The 22,895-nt window shown below is 43.4% G+C and overlaps 1 protein-coding gene across 1 annotated transcript in view; it reads right to left on the reverse strand.

The window, feature by feature from the left end:
- Nucleotides 1-15,778, reverse strand: part of ACSL6 (acyl-CoA synthetase long chain family member 6) — a 72,316-nt gene extending 56,538 nt beyond the window's left edge. Inside the window, exons 1-2 of the mRNA XM_006017217.3 lie at nt 15,653-15,778; nt 3,770-3,990 (exon numbers count right to left, since the gene is read on the reverse strand). Of these exons, the coding sequence (XP_006017279.1) occupies nt 3,770-3,990; nt 15,653-15,689 (258 nt within the window). The 5' untranslated portion in view covers nt 15,690-15,778. The remainder of the gene's footprint in view (nt 1-3,769; nt 3,991-15,652) is intronic.
- Between the last annotated feature and the right edge of the window lie 7,117 nt (nt 15,779-22,895).

Here is a 22,895-nt window from a genome sequence, read left to right on the forward strand (position 1 = left end):
ATACGTATTCTGGTATCAAAGGGAACTTTCAAAAGGCACAATATGTTTTTACTTTTATGCTGGATCTTAGATATCATGCTCCCTTAAAGTCCGTGAGATAAAAACTCTAATCTTTTCAGTATAGACATTTATCAAGAAAAGTAGAGAAATGTGCAAATTGGATAGTTTTTTTTTTTTAATTTCCATAAAATGTTTTTCAGATGTTCAATTTTTCAGTTTATGGAAAAAATATCTACCAGAAAGTTCCATCAGTATATTCTGGCAATTATTTTCCATAAATTTTTTGTTTTGGTCACAAAGCCAGTTTTTAATTGTAAAAAGGTTTTCACCAGCTTTATATAAACACTATATAAAAATCATAACTGTATATAAGTAACCGTGTATAAAGGAGGAATGCTATTACCTCAAGCTGTATGTGAAGCCAAAAGTTACAAAGAAATATATGTACGAAAAGTTCCAACTTCATACAATCTAAACGTATCTCAGCATGCTAGCATTGACCATCTCTGCTAGTGACAATCAGCTTGTTTAAAAAGAGTAGAAATCATTGCACGTAGTAGGTTCACTAGCTGCCTATATGTTACCATCCCAAGAAGTTAAGAGATTCAGATGAAATTGTGAAATGAACCTTAGCATTCATATAACATGAAAACTGCTTCCAGAAAAAAATAAATAAATGCCGCCCCCCCAGGAAAAACATTAAAAACCACCCCAAAAAACAAATAAGCATTGAGATAATTTCTCCAGAAATAAACATAACATATAGCACTCCATACTGGAGCTGGAGGCAACTTATGCTCCCAAAGATTTTTGAAGAACAACTATAAACTGGTAAATGATGGAAGCAAAATGTAAACAGTAAACTAATAAGCTGACATATGGGCGGCTCCCTGCTGTAACTTGTGACACTTTACGGGAAGTGCCATGAGTCACAGAGACCCCCCTCCCCGCCCCAACCCAACAGACATTCCCTGTTGGGTCCAGGGGGTTGGGGGATCAAAGCTCCAGTTTCGTGTCTGCATCCTCTCTCCTAGCCCTGCCCCCACCCCTGCCTCTTAGATCCAGTGCTGTCCTCAGCATGGGAGCAGGGAAAGGGAGAGGAGGGAGTTCGGTCTGGGGTTTGCCCAGCCTGTGCTGGAGGTGGAGTGGGTGGATTGGAGGCCCCCCAGTCCACTTGCCCTTTCCAGCACAGGCTGGGAAAACCACAGTCCAAACTCCCTGAAGAAAGCAGTGGCAGAGCTGGGCTGCATCAGGCCAGCCCTGCTCCCAGTGCACTGACAGAAGTTAATGAAGGTGCTCCACTTTCTAGCACCTTCATTTGAAAACCCATGCAATGAGGGTTCATTTGCCATGTGATCGGACCCTTTTAAAGCACTCTGCAGCTGTGTACATCTGTCAGGGCATGGCTGTAGAGCGTTTTCAGGGGGTCAGTTGTTCAACAAAACATCACTTCTGTCAGCACTCTCTATTACTGAGGAAGAAACCCAAACAGAACTCTGGGTTGTAGCAATTTATTAACAGCCTCACCCCTGAAATCATAGTGATAACGATGTAGGTGGAGCTAAGTGCAGCTTCATGCAGTAGCTTGGCAGTGCAGCAGCAAAAGTGAGAATAGCCTGCAAAAGCTCTCCGCCCTTTTAAAAAGGGAATGCTAACAGCACTTTGGGACACATTTGTCTCCTGATGCAGCAGGATTTGGAAGAAGGATGTAGGTCTCCCTGGGCACATCTACACGTTCATTAATGAACTGCAGTTACTGTACATTAAGTTTAATACTTGTATAATCAAGTACTAAATAAATGCTCAGTAACTGGAGTTACTGACCAGTAGTGCCGGTGCACACCTTTTTAGTGATGCTACTGTGCAGTAGCCTAATCATACTGCGCAGCAGTGTATTAGCACTGTTTGTGCTGTGACGTGCTACCGTGCAGTATTATTAGTCTACTGCGCAGTTAGCATCTCGTGTAGATGCACCCCCTATGTAGGTAATGTTCACTCTCCTGTATGCTATGGTTTCACCTTCATGAGAGCTGCCTGTTGCTCAAGGAAAGGGATAATCAGAGAACAAGATGGAGATGGTAGACTGGCTGCAATGAGGATCTGCTCCCCATTGTCCCTGACAGGGAGATGAGGCACGGAGGCTATTTTGGCAATGAGGCTTCTCTTCTGTGTGTAGATCCAGTGAGGGGCTAGATCTTTTCCTTAGCCAACTCCTGGAAACTCCACAGCAGTCCCGGGCCTGGAAAGAGGATTTGGACAAAGATGCATAGAGCCTGAACGTTCCACAAAAGGCAATGGGCTGGCAAACACAAACCACCTGCTACATCTGGACATCAAGGGAATCAGCCAAGTTCTGCTACTAACTCAGCCTCCCAGAATAATTCAGCCATAGCTTTGGACTCTCTTTGCGCCATGTACTGTTGTGCATTCCCCTCATCTCCCTGGTATCTCTAACGTTCCTGTGCCTATGAGCACACAATGTGCTGTTGCCTATGTATTGTCTTTTAGAGAGAGAGAGAGAGAGAGAGGATATTAGTGACAACAGCTCCCATGTGATAGATTCTCGACAATACCCTCAGACTCACGCAGCACAAATCAGCTCAATGAACTCACCGTCCCCAGTGAGGCCATTTCCTTTCATACAGCAATTGTGACTGTGGCTAACCCCAGAGTAACACTTAGCACCCTGCATTTCCTTCTATTTCTATCAGTCGGGTTGAGAGCACAGTTCAGCCAATAATGTGGGGCACCTGATGTTTTACATGGGGAATCTCATGGAAATGCAACTAACTTGCCTTGTCCATTTCCATAATGGATATCATTACCTGCCTTTTTAATACTGAGATTTCAATGGGGTTTTTTTATGAACATCAGTTAATTCTCTCAACATCCCAGGACTCCAGACAGGTTTTATCAGACTTGCTTCCTGAGTGAGCAACCCAAGAAAGAGAGAAGTTGAGTGGCTTGCCTAAGTCATAGGGGGAGTCAGAAGCCAGGAGGGAGAAAGAAATCTATCACCTTGCTTCTAATCACAAATCACAGGACATCTCAATTTTTATCTATGCTTGTTATCATTCAGGACAGTGAAATTCTGTTAAAGGAGAAACAATCAATACACTTTTAGCCCACAGTAGTATTAATTTGATGTGAGAGAAAATACAAGAATATTCTTGAAAAGTAACATGAGACAGCTTCATTTACAACTTAAGGCTCCTTCAAAGCACCGGGAGCAGGTAAAAGTCCACCCCAGGCTTTGGTTAAGGTGTAATTTTTCACAGTATAACCAAGCCTGCAGCAGTCACTATGACTGCATACGTGCGTAGTGGTACCAGATATTATCAGTGTCACCATTTGTGTAAACAATAAACTATGGTTTCTTTTTAGTGGCATTTACTGTAATTTTCCTGGGCCCCATGGTTACACGAGATACAGACTACAAGGGGGAGAATCACGGTGTTTTCCAGGAGTTTAAAAGGAAGAAGCAATCATGGGTCAAATTAACCTATGGTGCAATGGCCTGTGTAAGTCAGCTCAAGTGTCTTGCAGAGCATGCACAATAAATAGGGAAAGCCTGGTTTGCAGCAGCCTTACATCCTGTAGAACCACTTGCACCCATGTGAAGTGGTTGTAAAAGCCTACTCATACTGCAGGGCTATAAATGCCTATGCAAGATAAAAGGCAGTAGAATCAGCCCCCAAAATCTATATTCCACAGCCTCCAGTCACACCTCTGCATTTGTAAGTCTGAATATAAATAGTGCTCGCCTTACCTCAACTTCTTCTGACTGCAGCAGCAGGTCACATGGGGGCTTTACAGCCTTCGGCCGGCTAGCAAACCAGTATGCGACAACAGCTGCAAAGGCACCAATGCCCACTAACGCGGTGGCCGGCAAGTTGCGAAAAAATTGGCTGAAGTCATCAAATTCAGGCAGCCGCAGACTCCTCAGAATTTCCTGTGCTTGCATCCTTTCAATGATTGAAATGGCGAACTCTGTAAGGCCAAAGGAAAATAATCCTTTACTACAAGGGGATTGGCAGACACAGCCGGCATAAGCAGCAGAGAACCGTACTTCTTAGGAAGGCAGGCAAAGAAATGGATTTTTTTCCAGCCTCTTATGCATCTACTGCTATGCTGACCCATTTACCCAGCTGTCCACAAAACAAGCCTAGCTGCAAACAAACGGCACGGAAAAAAAGGCTGATTAGCAACAGGGCAACAGACATCCTACAGAGGGTGATTCTGGGACATGGCAAGTGGCTGACTCCCAGAAGAGATGGTGACTTGATGTTTTTTTATTGGCAAGATGGTTAGGTTTGGTGACAAGCACATGCCAGCCTGACGTGGCAGCAGACGTTCCATAGAGGGATCCACTGCTTCCGTCAGCAAGGCGGTCGTCCAACGTTACACACTTCACAGTCATTACAGAGCAGCATATTTAAAAACAACATACTAGGAAAAGAATTGAGCAGCAGATATTTAAAACTCTTCTTTTCTATGTTGCAATCCTTGATCTTTGAGGATGCCTGTAATTTTTTGCCCATTATGGATTGAAGTTCTTTCAAGCCACCTGCTTACAGTTGTAGGCCTCAATTCCCTTTTTTTTTTTAGCACCATTCACACAGTTAAATATAGAAAATAAAATTATTCTCCCTTTATTTTTTTTTAACGCTCCCAAGCTGGCTGAAAAACAGCCCAATTAATTTGCATATTGGTTTTGTATGTGTGTGAAGTACAAATAAAGAAAAAGCTAAAGTGAAGGGAGGAATTACACTTGTAATTCTTCTGTCAAAAGGAGAGAGTTCCAGGGTCTAAGTCCAGCTCCTGAGAAAGTTATACCTTCTCTGGTCATAAGCTTTCCCCTAGTTAGTCAACAGTTTCATGCTTTGGATGGGAGGTAGGGTGTCCCAGATGGCCATGAGTGATCCCACAGTAGGTTCAGAGCATGTTTAAAAGATAAATTGGCCATCCTTCCTTGAAGCGTGCTACAGGCAAGCTGACCTATAAACTGAAGACTTGGTAGCCAGTGCCATCTGGTGCTTCAGGTGGGCTAATTAGCAAAACTGGCAGTGCCAACTACCTTCCCCAAGCTAATTAGCCCACCCACACAGCTGGGGTCACATTGCTTCTCATTTGGAAAGCTGCCAACCGGAGCAGCACAGCATGCTTGAGAGAACCCACAACAATGATAGCAAGTTTACCACCTTCACTTCTACAACAGCCAAGAGAGACCTTAAACTCTGAAGCCAGTGCAGGGAATAAAGCACCCGCATGGTGCCATCATATTGCATGGAGCTTTCATGTTTCGTACCAAGTGGAGCCTTCTCACGCTCCTTCATTTCATTTCTATTTGTACCGAATTGCACTAATCAAGCCTAGGGCTCAGGAACATGTGGCCCACCATGTTCTGACCAATATTTGACAGGGATGGGGCACAATCTTCAGGCCAGTAGCAGATGACAGCAAATGTTTTAGGCCACGTTGGCCGTGGGTACTTGACCCTGAACCGAGGTGTTTTTTACTGTACTTTTTTCTGGCTGCATCTTTTCTTTTCATCAGAGGTACAGAAGGGAGACAAGAATGAACAGGAAGAAAAATCCTTTGAGTTGCAGATCCTCAGCTTAAACGGGGGCACTGTCAAGGTTGTTAGGCATTAACATTAACTTATATTGACAATCACCCCATGTGGTAAGTCTGGCCCTACAAAGGCTAGCCATGGAATTGAAATGATTTGCTTTCCTTGCAGAACTACAGTCAAAGGGGAGGAAGCATATAACCTCAATTTTTCTACTTCCTTCCATAAAAAGAGCAGTCTGCGTAGGAGATATTCTCTGAGACAAGTCAGCTAACTTGTCACAGTCATGGAAACACCTAGGAATTTCAAAATCACTCCCCTTTAGAGCTCAGGAAGTTGTGTTTTTTTGGTGGTATAAAGAGGAGGGGGGTCCTGGCATCTCTGCTTCTTTCTTGTATCAGTGCAGTGGAGCTTTTTCATAAATAAAACAGGCAAGTATTTGAACTGGAACACGTCTAAGTACAACTGTAGCTGGCAGAGTCATTCAATACACCAAGCAAGCGAGCCAGGCCTTACTCAGAGCTGGTATGCATGTATGTACAGCAGCCAATGAGTGGGGAAGCCGTCACTGTCTAGGAGCTGGAACAGGCATCTTGGCTTCTCCTCCCACTCCATAATTTGTCTTGTGGAATTCCCAAGTACGACAAGATCCCTTTGGTGTAGGAAAGCCCCAGTCTTCTTCTCATGTCTCTACACTGCATTTGACCTTTTTGTTACAAATGTTCGTGTTTGTTTATTGTACTTAGCAAAATCTTTCATTGTACGTGTGCTTTCACGTAGCGGGCATTGCAGCAGGTATGGCATGGTCTGAGGCTCTGTGCCACAGTCACAGGTGGTTGAACCAATGATAGCCCCACTTCTTCATTAGTTCCTTGGAGTGTCTGACAGATGAGACATCACCACCTTGGCCATGGTTCATCAACCCCTGGTGGTAAAGATTCATCCGATGGACTGTCAATTTTTCCACTGTCAGGTATTTTCTTCAGCCTCTCGTTCCACATTTGTAGTCACATCTCCTTGGGTGTGGTAACGAGAGGTTGGGTGCTAGTGAGGAAGCTCCTACATGATTTCAGATATTTGTGTGCTGTGGGATGGCCATATAACTACTGTCTCATATCTTCATTGTTGTATCCTGCTGGCTGCTGCTGTTCTGATGTTAGGGAGAGCGATGCCAGCCAGCAGGTACATGCTGTTTAGGCTGGTAGGCATCAGACATCCTGTGATGCATCAGCACCTATCATTCAGGATCAGGTCAAGGCACTTAGCATGAAAAGATCTCTTCTATACAAGACATGCATACTCACCAGAGGAAAAGCTGAGAGCCAGAGCAGTGGTTTGGATGGTTGAGGGGTTACCTCCCCATTTTGAGTTGGTGAACTTATATAAAATGTTGTTATGAGTGCTCACCTTTGCTTTTGTCTTCATGATGTGTTCTTTGTTCTAGAGGGTTCAGTCGAGAGGTTGCTCGATAATGCAGACAGGAGCATTATCAAGTTCCCTTGCCTTTTATTTTTTTGTGATAAAAATCTAAAGGATGCAGTCCTCACTCTCTGCAATGGCTTCTGGGCCTCCTGCACAAAGAGTCCAACTTTCTCCCTCGCACAGGTGTAAACAGGAAGTTATTCCATTAATGTCAGTGGAACTACATTGGTGGGAAACTGATACGTGTGCAGATTTGTCAACGGTAGAGTACACAAGAAGCTGTAGCAAGTGTTTTCAATACCTGCCTGAAACGGACTGAGAAAAATAAACTCTGAAGAGACCTCTTAGCTTTAAACCTACAAAGGAAAATTAGGTAAATGACTGGGATGGGAAAGGAGTTAAAGGGTTAATGGTCTCCTTTCAGCCAGGGCACAATTTAAGTCTGCATCAGTGGTCAGACTTCTAGAGAAAAAAACCCCAACTTTTATGATAAAGGAATCTAAGCATCCTTTTTCCTCTTGCCCTCTGGCCTCTTTTCAGTCTGCATAGTCACTGGGTGATTAATGGAAGCCATTCTGTTCCCAGGAAGGGGGACCAAGGATTTAATAGACAAAAGAAGCACTGAAATGAACAAAGACCATGCTTTTCGTCCTGGGACTTAGGATACACTGAAGGTCAGGCCTATTATCTCCAATGCATTTTTTGTTACTTCATGCTGACTCTGCTCAGGAGAACTGTTCTAGCAGTGGCAGATGAGTAATATTATATATACACATCTAGATACAGACCGATACACACACACAGTATATATTCAATATATATTTAATAGTATGCATAGCTTGGACACAAATGTAACCTAAAAGCGACCCTGCCCCCACACCTTTCTTCCCCCAAATGACTTGAAACCTTAGCATATGGCAAAAGAAAAAGGAGGAGCGTAGGGTACGAGGACAGTGAAACAAAACTTGTGTTTTTTTGGTAAACAGCAGCCAAGTGTCTGGCTGTACAGATGCTCATTTGCAGGGAAAGGCGGCACCTGAGCAGACTCTTATTGGGTCTCTATGTGGGTCCCCTACACGGAAGGGGTTTGTGCATTTGTCCCTGCATACATTTATCATCCTCCCTAACAGATACAAAAAATCAAACTAGCACTAATGTCAGGACCCTGGTTGGGGCCTCTAAGCCCTTCAGCAATAATCATAAATATTAATAGAACATTTGCCCTATGTTTCTGTTTAGAAATGTCTTTCTCTGTCCATCTAAGCACTTTTCCAGAGATCTGATTTTTCATGTAGCATCCAATTATACTGTTCTGGGAAATCAGCCTCACTTTCAAAAACAGCAGCCCCTACTGGGTCACAGTTAGCACAGCTGACTAATAAGCAGGCATGTCCCAAGCATCAATTCCTTTGCCCTGCAACAGCATTTCCACAACACTATACTAGCCATGATTTAAAAAATAATCAATTTGCAAAACTGCAGGTTTTCACTACCAGGCCACTGCAATGCTGCAGAGGTCATTGCAAATCAATGCATTTTTCTGCAAACAGACAATTAGTCCAAAAGTTTCATCCAGCTCTGCTTGACCACACTCTCTTCCAAACCACACTCACTCCTAAGTTAATTGGCAAAGTTTGTGAGTTGGTGCCTGTGAAAGGGAGAAAGGATTTGGCTAGTGTTCTGATTAAATTGTATGTTGTCCCTGTCCTTGTGATTTGGATAACACCTGTGTCAACAACCATCTGTGAGCAGTAATGTAGCCACCTATCAAGCAAATACTAAACAAGAAACTAGGAAAAAGGTTTAGAGGGAAAAAAGAAAATATATGTACAGTTTGGAAGGTCAAAGGTCCAAGAATTCAAGCTTCTTCACTACAGATATTGTATTTAACATGCTTATACTTAATATCAGGGATTATTCATTGAGCATTATGTACTCAAGGTAAACTTTGGGAGCTGAGACTGCGACAAGAGACCTAGACCTCGGTTGCCTGAAGGCAAATCTTGATCTGAAGTGAAAAGGTGGCCCAGGACCTCAGTAGAGTCCAGAAGCATGTACATAGATTCATAGATGTTAGGGTCGGAAGGGACCTCAATAGATCATCGAGTCCGACCCCCTGCATAGGCAGGAAAGTAATGTCCAGTCTGAATCTGCTCTCTGCTAGCTTGTGGCCATTATTTCTTGAACCCCAGGGGGCTCCTTGGTGAATAAAACCTCACCAATTCCCTTCTGTGCCCTTGTGATGAACTTATAGGCAGCCACAAGGTTGCCTCTCAACCTTCTCTTGCGGAGGCTGAAAAGGTCCAGTTTCTCTAGTCTCTCGTCGTAGGGCTTGGTCTGTAGGCCCTTAACCATACGAGTGGCCCTTCTCTGGACCCTCTCCAGGTTATCCGCATCCCTCTTGAATTGCGGCGCCCAGAATTGCACGCAGTACTCCAACTGCGGTCTGACCAGCGCCCGATAGAGGGGAAGTATCACCTCTTTGGATCTGTTCGTCATGCATCTGCTGATGCACGATAAAGTGCCATTGGCTTTTCTGATGGCTTCGTCACACTGCCGACTCATGTTCATCTTGGAGTCCACTAGGACTCCAAGATCCCTTTCCACTTCCGTGCCACCCAGCAGGTCATTCCCTAGGCTGTAGGTGTGCTGGACATTTTTCCTCCCTAGGTGCAGCACTTTGCATTTCTCCTTGTTGAACTGCATTCTGTTGTTTTCTGCCCACTTGTCCAACCTGTCCAGGTCTGCTTGCAGCTGTTCCCTGCCCTCCGGCGTGTCCACTTCCCCCCATAGCTTTGTGTCATCTGCAAACTTGGACAGAGTACATTTCACTCCCTCGTCCAAGTCGCTGATGAAGACATTGAAGAGTATCGGTCCAAGGACCGAGCCCTGCGGGACCCCACTGCCCACACCCTTCCAGGTCGAAACCGACCCATCCACCACGACTCTCTGGGTGCGACCCTCTAGCCAATTTGCCACCCACCGGACTGTGTAGTCATCCAAGTCACAGCCTCTTAACTTGTTCACCAGTATGGGGTGGGATACCGTATCGAAGGCCTTTCCTCTCTTACATGTTGTATGTAAGAGAGGAAAGCTGACTCCACCTTCATCTACATCTCAGCTTACATTGGCATATTATTGCATGTGCTGGCCTGTATCTGGTGACACGCTGAGCTCTTTGCTAGATGCTAGCATGGTGTAATTTAAGAAAGATGTGGATTTTGAAAGCTGTGGAGATATTTCAGGGTAAAATCAAAGCTGTGGCTTTTACCTTCCAGAGAGTAGGATGTTATATTTAAACTTCTAAGCAATTGACGTTTTATTTACAATTGTTCGAAGGGTGGGGAGGTTAGTGGGAATGCAACCTGAATGGTGCTGTTTGGTTCTGTACATAATACATTCCTATTTTATAGGAACAACGTTAGCAAGTCCATGAAACTAACTTCTTGTTAGTAGCATCTGCTGGTGCGTGATACATTATAAAATATAACATAATAACCAAAGTTCCCACATGACCCACAGAGGAAAACATTTAAATTGCATTCACTCCATCTCCTGCAATAAAATCTCAAATATAATCAAAGAGTGGATATTAATTAAGTATGTCGGGTACATTTATCATTCGTGAACTTGTGTGGTCATTAGAGGTAATCCAGCCCTCAGCCCTACTGTCTTGGCTAACTTTCTGCTTGGGCAATTGCTTTCTGCCAACCTGAAATTTTCTCCTTTAGCAGCAGTGACAAATGTCATTTGGCCCCAGGGGCCAGATAAGTGGTGAGGGACCAGTTCACAGGCCAGATGAATGCCATAGGGTTAGCCTTATGGGCCAGACTGAGCCCACAGGCCTCCCCACTCCTGCATGCTGGATCCAGAACCCTCCATGGCTGGTCCAGGACTGTACCACACACACCACCTGCTCTGGACTGGCTGAAGCAGGTGCTGTGCGCGGCTTGTGTCCCATACCAGATAGAGCAGATGCCATGCCTGCTGGATCTGACATGCGGGAGACATCCCCAGACTGGCCTTGCAGGAGTGTCACATGCAGGGTGGGTCCCAGTGGGCTCTGTCCGGCGAGTGCCAACTGTGGGTCAACTGAGACCCAGGGCCGGCACTGGGAGCTGGATTCAGCTTGTGGGCCAGATCTTCAACACTCCTGTTCTATAGCATCGTGTAGCTAAAATGGGTACGTACATACTTTAAAAAAACAAGTCCTTTAGAGAAATAAAATTAGACACACATATAGTCCATAGGCAAAATACACTCATAGCCTGACAGCGTGAGACAGAGAAATGATATAACCTTTGTGGGTTCATTTCTCCCACTTTTCTATATAACCAGGACAAACAGAACTCAGTTTTTCACCTGGTGCCTTTCACATGGAAAAAGAAGGAACATTCCCAGCAAGGGATGATGCCCCTTTGCTAAGTTACCCCTCAAAATAAAAGCAAATAGAAGTGGTTCTGTACATAATACAAATAGAAGTGTCAGAATTACTCCCTCTTTTTGTCTCATGGTACCATTGCCTATAACAAGCTTAGCTTCATGGAGCAAATTCTTGTTATATAACCATAGGTACCATAGTAACCAGAAATATTTTATGCTGGCATACAATACAAAATCTCACTGGCATTCAACATGTTGGCGAGCTCTCTCTAATATTCCTCAGGTATGTAAACCCTTGGTAATATTCCAGGAAAAACCATTTGAAGTTTTAAATCATTTAAGCTGAAGCTTCAACATTTCCATCAGTTTTCTAAATTATTCTTATGAAGGGAAGACAAAAAAAAGAGTAAAAAAAGAAAAGCTGGGAAACAGCCTAAAGAAGGGTGATAATGCAAGGGTATAAATATGGACAAAAGGTCCTAAGATGGCCAGAATGTCTCAAACCTCTGGACTATCTCCAGGTTTAGGATGAAAACCTTCTCCAGTTACAATGCCTCTGCAGTGAATCATCAATTTCCTCTAAAGACTAATCACTTTGACAGCTCTAAAATTCCAAATGTTTGGTATTTGAGAGCAGTACCTTCAGCCTCCTTAAGTGGGATAGGAAAATAAGTCCGTATTATAAGTCTTATAATCAAAGACAGTCTATTGACACGACTCTTAACTCCTAAAACATTCACTATTTTTGTGATGAGCACAGAGCAGCTTACTCCACTCAGAAAGGTATTAGTACAAAAATGCTCTATTGCAATCTGATATAAAGCAATTATGGTTAAAAAAACCAAACAAAAACATTCCCATATACCCAAGCTACACAAAGCACTGCACTGAAACAAAATCATATGAATGAACTAATATTGTCTTGACAGTCATTCAAATATGTTTATTTTGTGACTGTTAATTTATCATTCAACTTTGAAGAGTGTCACAATTAGAGTCTTTGGAAGGGTAAATTCTAGTGTTTTCTCTCAATGTGGATTTGCACATCAAGCAGGACTAAACCTTAGTACCCAACAGTGTCATTTAATTGGGGCTTATTAAATAGCTTAATTTATCTAAAGGAAATTACTACAAATACATTATCCCAAGGAGACTGGTATAAATCATTACAACCTACAAATATATCATTAAATAGCTACTGGATAGCATCATGCTACATTTCAAGAGATCTCTAGCTGCCAGAATGCCACTTTAATGGATATCAGGGGTTGGCAATCTCTTAGAAACGGTGGGATGAATTAACAGAGCCAGGTCCAAAAGTGGACTACCACTTCCAAGCCAGCAGCCCTCTGTCCCCGCATGCCTGCTTCATTGCTGCTGATATCCTGGCTTTGCAGGTCAAATACAATTGCTTGCCAGGCCAGTGTTGGCCCATAGACTGTAGGCTGCAAATGCCTGCCTTATACCATTTATACCACACCTCCAAGCCAGTACATACTTAGAGCAGAATCAGTCCCATATGTTTTGTATAACACAGTTTAAGTTTTAACAATGTCCAGTGAAGCTACGCTATGAAAATGTTCCTACAATTGTATCACAGGCCCAATTTGTGTTCTAAAAACCAGAAGTCCCAAGAAGATTCCTTTATCATTCAGCTATGCCTCAACAGTGAGCCAAGAAGAAGAGTGGGATTTACATATATGCTGGCAGCAAAGTAAAACAAAGCTTGCACCCTCCCTTATCTCCAGGGCTAGGGACAAACATTACACATAAACCAGTTTCAAAATGGCTGAAACTGGTTTAAGATAAACTTGGTTGAATGTAGTATCAGACTTAACTGATTTGGGTCAAACCAGTTTATGCAATGTCTGTCCCAGACCCCTTCCTGGTTAAAGTAAAATCAGAGTCCCCCAGCATTCCAGATGCTTTGCAGCCCAGGGCTGGGTTGGGCTGGGCTCTCTGCTCCGGACTTCTCCCTAGGCAGAGCTCCAGTGGGGATTGCAGGCACAGCAGGGTCTGCCTGGTCTCTGCTCCAGCAGGAGTCCACCCTGCCTCCCTCCCCTCTCCCACAGCATGGACCCCAGCCCCACAGACCCTAGACATGTAGTATGCAAACTAATGCTGAGAGGTGGCTCTGTGTGTGTCTCCAATTTCACTGGGACAGGCAGACGGAACAGTATCCACTTAGGGCTTTTTGGAGCTAATCAACAGGTCAGCTGGTAGTGTTCCTCTGTCCCTTCCTTGGAAAAAAGCTGTTTAAGAAGAGCTTGAACTAATGAGAGAGGCTTTTGATTTCTTGATGGGCTGATAAATGCTGTTATCAGCTCCCTGCTGGCTCCCTCGCCTGTCAGGTTTGCAGTATGAAGCAGGGAGAGGAAGATTGAAAAGTTCAATATCATCAACAGGTGCATGCACTGCACCCCCCCTCCCCCTTTTGCCTCAGAGTGCTAGCCCAGGGCTGGGGTCTGGCAACACTCCCACCCCTGGAGAAGCGAGCAAGGAAAAGCCTGAGACCATGCAGGCAGGGTAGGGGTTTACACCCCTCCCTAATCAGAGCTTCCTGCCAGGGCCTGGCTATGCCCCCTGCCCCCCAGCTCAGCACTGTTGAAGGGAAAAGAGGGCTGCTCTAGCACCCCCTGGTTTCTAGTCTGAGCCACTGCAGGCATGTGCATTTCCTCAGTCCAGAGGGAATGTCTGTACAGTTGCAAACTGATTCAATCTAAGCAGGTTAGACTAACCTGCAAAGATTGAATCAATTCAGGCTCAGGCTTTTTGAATGTCTGTCCCTAGCTTAGAGCCAAGTAAAAAAAAAATAGTAGAATTTTATTTTGCTGAAAAAGCACATATGCAATTTTATGATACACAGAAAAGCCTTAAATATCTATAGCAAGTATCATCAATGTCTTATTTTAGTGGTTTTCAACCTGTGGTCTGCAGACCCCCGTGGGTCTACAAACTATGTCTAAGGGGTCCGCAAAAGATAACTACGATCAATCAAAAGTATGTGAATACCCATATTTACAATTCAAAAGGGTCTGTGCCTCCATTCAAAAATTTTTAGGGGTCTGCAAATGAAAAACGATTGAAAACCACTGTCTTGTTTAACAGAGAGCCCATGCTGTACTCTCTACCAATTCCCAAAATTTGCAATTCTTCTCTCCTGATTGGCCACAGTAAAAGAACATTTCCTTGCTGCACAGCATTTGCTACAAAAGCAACATGCTTTTTCCCTGCAACTGGTGTCCTTGACAACTGTTCCATTTGTTCATTCATATCTAAAGTGACGAGAGCTGGAGAACCAGAGAACTTACTAGATCTGAAACCTCTCCAACTAAAGAGTCAGATTTAGAGGCAGTTCATTCAGTGAGAAAATTAGACTACAGAAGCAGTTTTTAGAACCAGTAAAGCTGTATCTTAACATGGATTTGCCGAATACTGTCTAATTTCTTTGGTCTGGAAAAATGGGGTTCGTGGCTGCAAGTCCAGTGACGTTAGTAAAATTCTACTGTTGTAGCAGAGAATAGAATTTGTACCTTTATGTTGTTTCCACGGACTCCCCCAACACCACTCTTTCAATCAATAAAAGAAAAGTCAGAATGCTCTGAACAGCAAAGTTGGTAACAGCGGCCTTTGCTGTGTAGGTTGGTATCATATTAGGTTTAATATCAGCTCCTGACAATTCTTACTCACTGAGCTTACGTGTTTTATTTTTGCTTTTTTTTTTAAAGTAGAAATGGATACTCAAAACCAGCAATTATTTTTATTTGCTGTTAAAGTAGTGCAAATTAAAATTGTTTAACAACCTGGTAAATCTTTTTACAGCTATATACATTATACATTTACATACATTTTACAGCTATATACATTATACATTTAATATCAAATATACTGCACATAACTGAAATGTGAGCAATTTCCAGTAGATCCTAGGGTCTGCAATACTAAATGGTCACACATCCTTTGATTATTATTTCAAATTCTCAGGGACTTCTATTGGGGGCTTCCAGGGACTAAAGGGGAATACTGAGCACATTACCGTGCTCAGTGGCAAGAATTCACACCACCAGCTGCTACAGATGAGAAAGTTTTTTTTTTATGATCGAAAGGTTGATTGACAGAAGAGACTATCTTAATACCCAGTGACAGGCTACTGGCTTTGGATAAGGTTGATAGCTTTTGCAAAGAAATGCTGGGCTTGCCTTACAAAGGATAGAGAAGCAAAGGAGAGAGGGAGCTTCATCTGTCCAGACACTGAATCAAAGTTTAGTTACTTACCTGGTCCATGTGGGGATTTGAAGATGCTCTCAGCCATACATCGTTTGATGCAGGACTGTCTTTTCCTTTCCTTCCCTACCCTTTCAGAAGCAGCAGATAAAGAATACAGCACTGGAAGTGTAGGCAACTTCCTTCAAGACTGTAAAGTGAATCCAAACCAACTCCCTGGACTAAAACGCATTATGCAAGCCCCACCCCTTCTCCAAAACAGGCGGGATCAACTCCTTGATATTTCTAGTTCCCCACAGATGCAGGGCTCAAACTGTCACTCGGACTCACTGTTCCTTTGCTCCAAAACATCATGCTGGTGTCTAATGGCCTGATTCAAACTCAGTGTAAGGAGTCCCATTTGGCATGAATGTGCTTTGGAACATGCACTAAATGCTTAGGCAGGTCGAGTGTTATTAAAATACTCACAAACACACAGGTGCAGGGCATAATAGCTACAGAATATTAGTTACTATATTTGGTCAGAAAAGTAGTACAATTCAAAGACAAACTTTCAAAGTCTTTGTTATAAACTACAGCAGACACTGCACAGAGTATGCAAGAGGGAAAATGATCATCATTATGATACAATATGATAAGAAAAACTAAATGGGAGAAAGCTTTTAGAGTGTGACTAAGATAACTGCCTTATAATATCTGACTTATTAAGATTTTTTTTTCTCTCTCAGGCAAATCATGTAGTAGCAAAGTCTCATCACTCTCAGGAACAGCAATTAATATGTATCACAGTGGGTAAGCCATCATGTTGAATGCTGCTGGGTCTTTTTCTTCAAACTTACATTTTAAAGTAGCATCCTGCAGAAAGCATTTTGCATGTTCATGCACAGGAAGTATATTTCCATTGCTGTTCTACTGTAAAAAACTCTATTGAAAGTAGCCTCCAGACACTTGAAAAGAACCATCATCCTCTTTTATAACTGAAATCCATTTATCTGAGATTCATAACAGCAGAAAGAGATACAGTGTAACAATAATGATAGTAAACATTTGTGATTTTTATCCGTAGCCAGCACAATATAATTTTATAAGCCTTGTGAAAGCACTCAGTGGGAAAGCAATCGTGGTAACAACTGGCGTCATTAAATGCTGCTCAGCTACTGTTGACTTGCATTAACTCAGATGGGGAAAGCAGGACCTTTGGAGACCACAGGCTATGAATTCATGATGACTGCTATAATTAAAATTAGACACAGTCCAAAATACAATTTTGACTGTGGGCCTTTACACATCTCAGGTGGTGGGAAACGATGTGGATCCTGTTTCAGTCTTTGGTGATTTGGTCCAGATCCAAAGTGAGGGATTTATAAGTTCTGGTTTGATTGCAGCCCAAGTCTCACAAGGATAGGTAGACAGTCTCACAAGATTTCAGCCTGAGCTGGCAACAGTCTTGTGAGAACAGCTGATCCCAGGAGCTAGGCTAATAGCTTGTTGGATTTCCACACCATCAAACCTGGACTCTAAATTCACCTCCGATTCAGCCTCAAATGCAATATCTGAACTCTAAACACTGTCCCCTACCCTCACCTCTACCTGGCAAAAATGTGAAATAAGCTGGAGAAAGCAAGGCACATTGCCACCTTTTCACGTGCAGCTTGTTGAGACAATTCCTTCCTCTATTTTCATTTATTTAAAATTATAGCAGTAATGGAAATGGCAATGCCATACCCTGAAGTTGGCAGAGAACCACTGTGGCGTCATTTACAACAAATAGGAATTTGATGGCTATGCTTTGATGTTGACTGCAACATGTAGCTTCATAAGACGTCCAGTGCTGAAGACACTGTGAAAGAATTACACTGCAAGATGGGAGCGTAACAAAAACTGAGTAGAAAGAAGCACAAGAACAACAGATGGTCTGGAAGGAAAAAGAAGTGTATAGATCAAAAGCATATGGAAGCACATCAGAATAAATGCACACCTCTGAATCAATAACCCAGCAGTGAAAACAAAAAGGAGACTTGGCTTATGTAAGTTTGAGAGCACATTGCTAAGGATCCCTCTGCCTGTCTGCACTGCAAACACGAACTTCTGAAACAGTGGCCTATAACACATTTATTTGTCATATTTTTCCCCACAAACATCCTAGATGTCTAAACCTTGGTTACCACATGTCTTGGTTAATCACAGCAGCTGACGACCACCACTGTACTTTTTTTTCACTTGTACACACAGTGACCCATTATATTCAGCGGAGATTAATAAGCCCTAATTATGTGCTATTCTGCAATTATTTGGGCCTATTGGCCAATTGTAACTTAATGCTACTTATGACATTCTTAAACTTTACCCTCTTTTCTCCTTGAGATTATGACATGGTTTCATCGTTTGACACAATTCTTCCCCCACCCACCCTCCCGCTTCGGACAGTCCACACTTGTTGTTCTATATTCTTTCAGATACATAAGGGATGATTTATATGGGGATAGCCCTGCCTTGAATAGGGGGTTTAGTTAGACCTGTTCAGGTCCCTTCCAGACCTGTTTTCCTATGATTTTATGCTCGTGTACGATGTACCTTCACTATGTGCCATCCCACTGCAATGCAATAAGCATGTAATATGGGTAGTAATGCACTTTTGGGCTAACAACGGGTTTGAACATATTGATAGATATTGGTATTTGTGCCTACTTTGTACTTACTTCCTGTAAATATTCTAACCAATGAATTTATGGTAGGTACCTTAGTAAAAAGTGACAACATTCAAGAATGTTCTTCAATTCTGTTCTTTCTGCTTTACATTAGACACTTTCTTATGATATATTTAGGCTCAGCATGTGCCCTAAAGCCTTGGTCAGGATCAGGACTCAGCCTTCAAGCACTTATAATCTGAAGAGATGCAATTCTAGATTTGTATTTAAAGTTGGCAAACACTATTTTTTTGGATCTAATAATGGATTGTATGTGTCCAACATTTGTCTAAACCTGCTTCAGTCAACGGTAGAACTCAGATTGCTTTGAGAAGAATAAGAATTAGAATCAGGCTCTGTATGCACCAGAGGTGTCAGAAATAACAGCAGGTATTCAGCATACTTTCTTATTACACAGACATTTTCTTCCAAGAGAGCCTAGATCCCTTTGGTACCAAAACCCCTTTAAACTTGCAAGGGATATGAATTGCAATGGGGTTGAAACACCCAATTTTACTTGAAAATCCCACTAGCTCGCTTATTTGTTGATAATACAACAGCAAATGATGTAGCCACTGAGAGATTCATCATTTAGTTTTCAACTTGATGCCAGTAGCATATGATTCCTCACATGGTCATTTTGTGTATATAAATCTCTGAATTTCCTCCTTTGCTGGTGAATAAGCAGACACAGAATTAATTTCCATTGGAGGAAGGTAATTAAGATAATTTGTGTGATCCCATTTGCATGCAAATTAGATACTCGGCTAAGGCCATCCTACACCTCCACATTGTTCATCTGCCTAATCTTTGCAACTAGTAATTTCAGACTTGTAAAATCTATGGCTAAGTTACAAGTTGATTGATTAATAGCTTCTTCCTCTTATTCTATGCAATCGCTTCCATCTCTTCTAGACTCATTAGCTATCCTGGTTGAAGTATTCTTTTTTAAATATGCTCTTTGTAATAGAAAGCGGTTTCCCAGACCCCATTATATGCGGGAGCGTAGTGATGACTGGGCTCGTTGCTTTCTGGGCCATAAATTGGCACCAAGACCCCATTTTCCTCACTGGGAAACTTACCATGGGCCATGGAGAATTGATCCCTTTCTTAGGATAAGTAGGACAGCCTTAGGAGCCAGCCTGACCCACTTGCCAACTTGAGAGGGTTTGCAGCTGTGCACGGCAGCCATGAGAAATGATCTGGGGTTAACCTAGAAATATCTGAAGCTCAGAGTGGAAGATCTCCCAGCTACCGAGAATCATGTGGTACAAGGAGCCAACAGCAACTGAACAGCACAGGAGCTGGCTCATTTAAAGGTATGAGGGCAAATGCATGCTCTTCCCTGGAGAGGTAGAGAGTACTATCTCCTAGTCAGGAGTGATGTGGACCTGTGCAGAGGAACAGAAATAGGCCTAACAGCAGTGAATAAGGGCCTTGGGGCTATGCAGTTTAAGGATGGATGCTTGTTGGAGGAAGACATCGGGCTAAAGGAACATTGGGGTCAGGATAGCAGACAGCTGGTGGAGGATAGCCAGCATAAGGAACTGTGACCAGTAGTCCCAGGGTCAGGATGTTGGACTTGTGGTAAGACTGCTTATAAGATTTGATCCCAGAGACCCCTATGAAGTATTTTACCAGAGCTGACTGGGGAGAAAAGGGGTGCTGGTAGGGAGGCTCACAGTAAGCAGTTATCTGGACTTTGAATTTGTGAAAGAAAGTGTGGATCCTGAGAGGGCATGGGGCTGGTTGGCCAGGATCTTCTCCCTAGCTGATTACTCAAAGTGCAGGTGTTGTGGAAAAATCTTATGTCCACCATACGGGGTGGTGAGGACAGGGTATAGGGGAGGCGAGGACAGGGTATAGGGGAGGCAGAGCCCTGTGAAGAGACTCCATCTGTGGGAAGTGATCGCAGTCTCGTGTTATTTCAGTTTCCAACAATTAGCTTCCCTGTTTCTTTTCCATCGAGGCATGGCGGGAGAATATAAGTGAGCAGACTGTGACTCAGACCCAGAAACAGAGGATAAGAGTCACCTGCGACACTCTTGCTTGGCTTCTGAAGATAATTAAGACCCTACCGCTACCAAAGACTTCATGCATACTTTACTTCACCTGCTGGGAGTAGCACCATTGACTTTGATGGGAGCATCCCCAGCACATTTTCCAGGGCTAAAGCCCTAATATACTTACTTCAGGAAACAAAAGAAATCACTCAGTGCTATTTGATTATAGAGCAGGGGTAGTCCTTAGAGACCATCGAAAAGAATTAAGGGTCTGCCCGACTCACCAGTCTATTGGACACCAGGTTCTATAGCCACTGACACACAAAGGAGTGATGGGGTTAACATTACACCTGGCTACCTTTCAGTCCCTGACCTGAATGACCTGGGACCCATTTACAGCTGGGAGCAGCCTTTGGCACAGGTCTTTAGTGGGCTCAGACATAGGCTGATGGAACCACAGCAAGATGCCTTAACCGCTCTGCCATCACCGCTCTAGGAGATAGCAAAAGGGGTTAAATTCTTTTTAAAGGGCAAACTAAAGGGCAAACTTTTAAAGGGCAAACTAAAATAGTTTGCTTTAGTTATCACCTAGTAAGTGACAAAAACAGCTGGTGCTGGTGACTGAGGAAAAATTTGTGTCTGTGTAGTCTTGTAGATCCACACAGAAACAGAAAAAATGTATACAGTCAAAACTGAACAGAAGCGGAGATGAACACAGCAGCTGGAGCAGCCTGGGAAGCAGTTAGCAAGAAATCCAGAAACATACAATGAACAAGGAGCAGGATATAAAACCAAGTTATTTTCATTTTATTTTAAATTATTACTATTTTAAAAAAACAACCCATTTTTCCTCCCCTTAGAAATGAGACCAGCCCAATCTGTTAAACTGGCAACAGACCAAGAAGACTATTAAAGAACTAGCTTCCAATAGTACATAAGCCTCTTTAGCCTGAACCTCTTTTGTGCTTGTGGGGCTGGATCTCTGTTCAGTGAACCTTGAAATTAGTGTTTGGAACTCAGGAAGTAAAACCAGAATGCTAGTGCAGCAGCCAGCAAGTGTTCCTCCACTCCTCCCAGTGTCCTGACCAATCTGTATTGCATCAGTGGCATTGCTCTTCCACAGTGATTTATGAAGGCCTATCTTCTATGGAAAAAGGCATTAGATCTTGCTTTCACCTCTTTGAACAGGAGATAGGTTCAAAATACTCAAATAGTATTCATTATGAAAATACCATCAAGACTTATGCGTGACTCCTAGTTACCTTTTGGGGGTGGGGAGTAGGTTGGGGTTAAGAAGAAAAGAACCATGTAGTCATGCACTTAATTTCTACTGAGCTAAATTTATCCCTGACATCAATTAATTTGGATCACTCATGTAAAGAGGGCTGTTTGGCTCAGAGCAGTAAGCAAGGTTTGGCTCCAACTGGAGCCAAAGAGTGAGGAGAGTTGAAGCAACGCATCAGGAAGATTACGCATAGGCTGGCTGGGTATGCTGCCCCTCTGTACAGAGTTCCTGGAGGATGTTACTTAATCATAGAAAGTTAGGGTTGGAAGGGGGTCGTCTAGCTCACAGTCCTGCTCAGAGCAGGACCAGCCCCATCTAGATCTTCCCAGCCAAAGCTTTGTCTAGCCGTTTTTTGTAAACCCCCAGGATGGAGCTTCCACCACCTCTCTGGGTAACCTGTTCCAGTGTTTTACTACCCTTCTAGTGAGAAAATTCTTCCTAATATCTAATCTAAACTTCCCTTGCTGCAACTCGAGACCATTACTCCTTGTTCTGTCATCTGCCACCACTGAAAATACCTACCTCCATACTCTTTTAAACCCCACTTCAGGTAGCTGAAGACTGCTATTAAGTCTCCTCTCAGTCTCCTCTTCTCTAGACTAAATAACCCCAGTTCCCAGAGTTTTTCCTCATAAGTCATGAGCCCTAGCCCTGTCACCATTTTTGTCACCGTCCGCTGGACTCTCCAATTTGTCCACATCCTTTTTTGCAGAGGGGCCCAAAACTGATCGCAGTACTCCAGATGTGGCCTCACCAGTGCTGAATAGAGGGAAATAATCACTTCCTTGACCTACTGGCAATGCACCTACCAATGTAGCCTAGTATGCCGTTAGCCTTCTTTGTAACAAGGACACACTGCTAGCTCATTGTAGTAGGGCACTAAGGTGCCTGCTACTGAGAGAGCCGGGATGATCCCTCAGGTGCCGGTTGCTGACGTAACTAGTGGGAATTACGACCCACACCTGCCTAATCAGCTGATGAGAAGGGGCAGGGCCTGGCTCCTATATAAAGCATAGGCAGGGAGCCAGAGGCAGTTCCCTGCCAGCAGCCCAGGAGGGAGGAGTTCTGTCATGGCAGAGAGGGGAGGCCTGACTGCAGGAGCAGCGTTTGGCACTGCTGAGGGATGGAGTAATCCCTGGGTAGGCTTGAATGTTCTTATGGCCAAATAGCTTCCATTTAAGTTATAGCCAGAGGGTTTGTGTTTATGTTGCTGTTTGTTAGACCGGTGGTTTGGGTGAGGCTATTAGGGGTTGGAGGAGGCCTCATAGGGGACTCACAGCAGCATGTGAGGACCCCAGTGCCTGTGAGGGCACAGCATT

Source organism: Alligator sinensis, unplaced genomic scaffold, assembly GCF_000455745.1.
Source record: "Alligator sinensis unplaced genomic scaffold, ASM45574v1 scaffold111_1, whole genome shotgun sequence".
Taxonomy (NCBI): domain Eukaryota; kingdom Metazoa; phylum Chordata; order Crocodylia; family Alligatoridae; genus Alligator; species Alligator sinensis.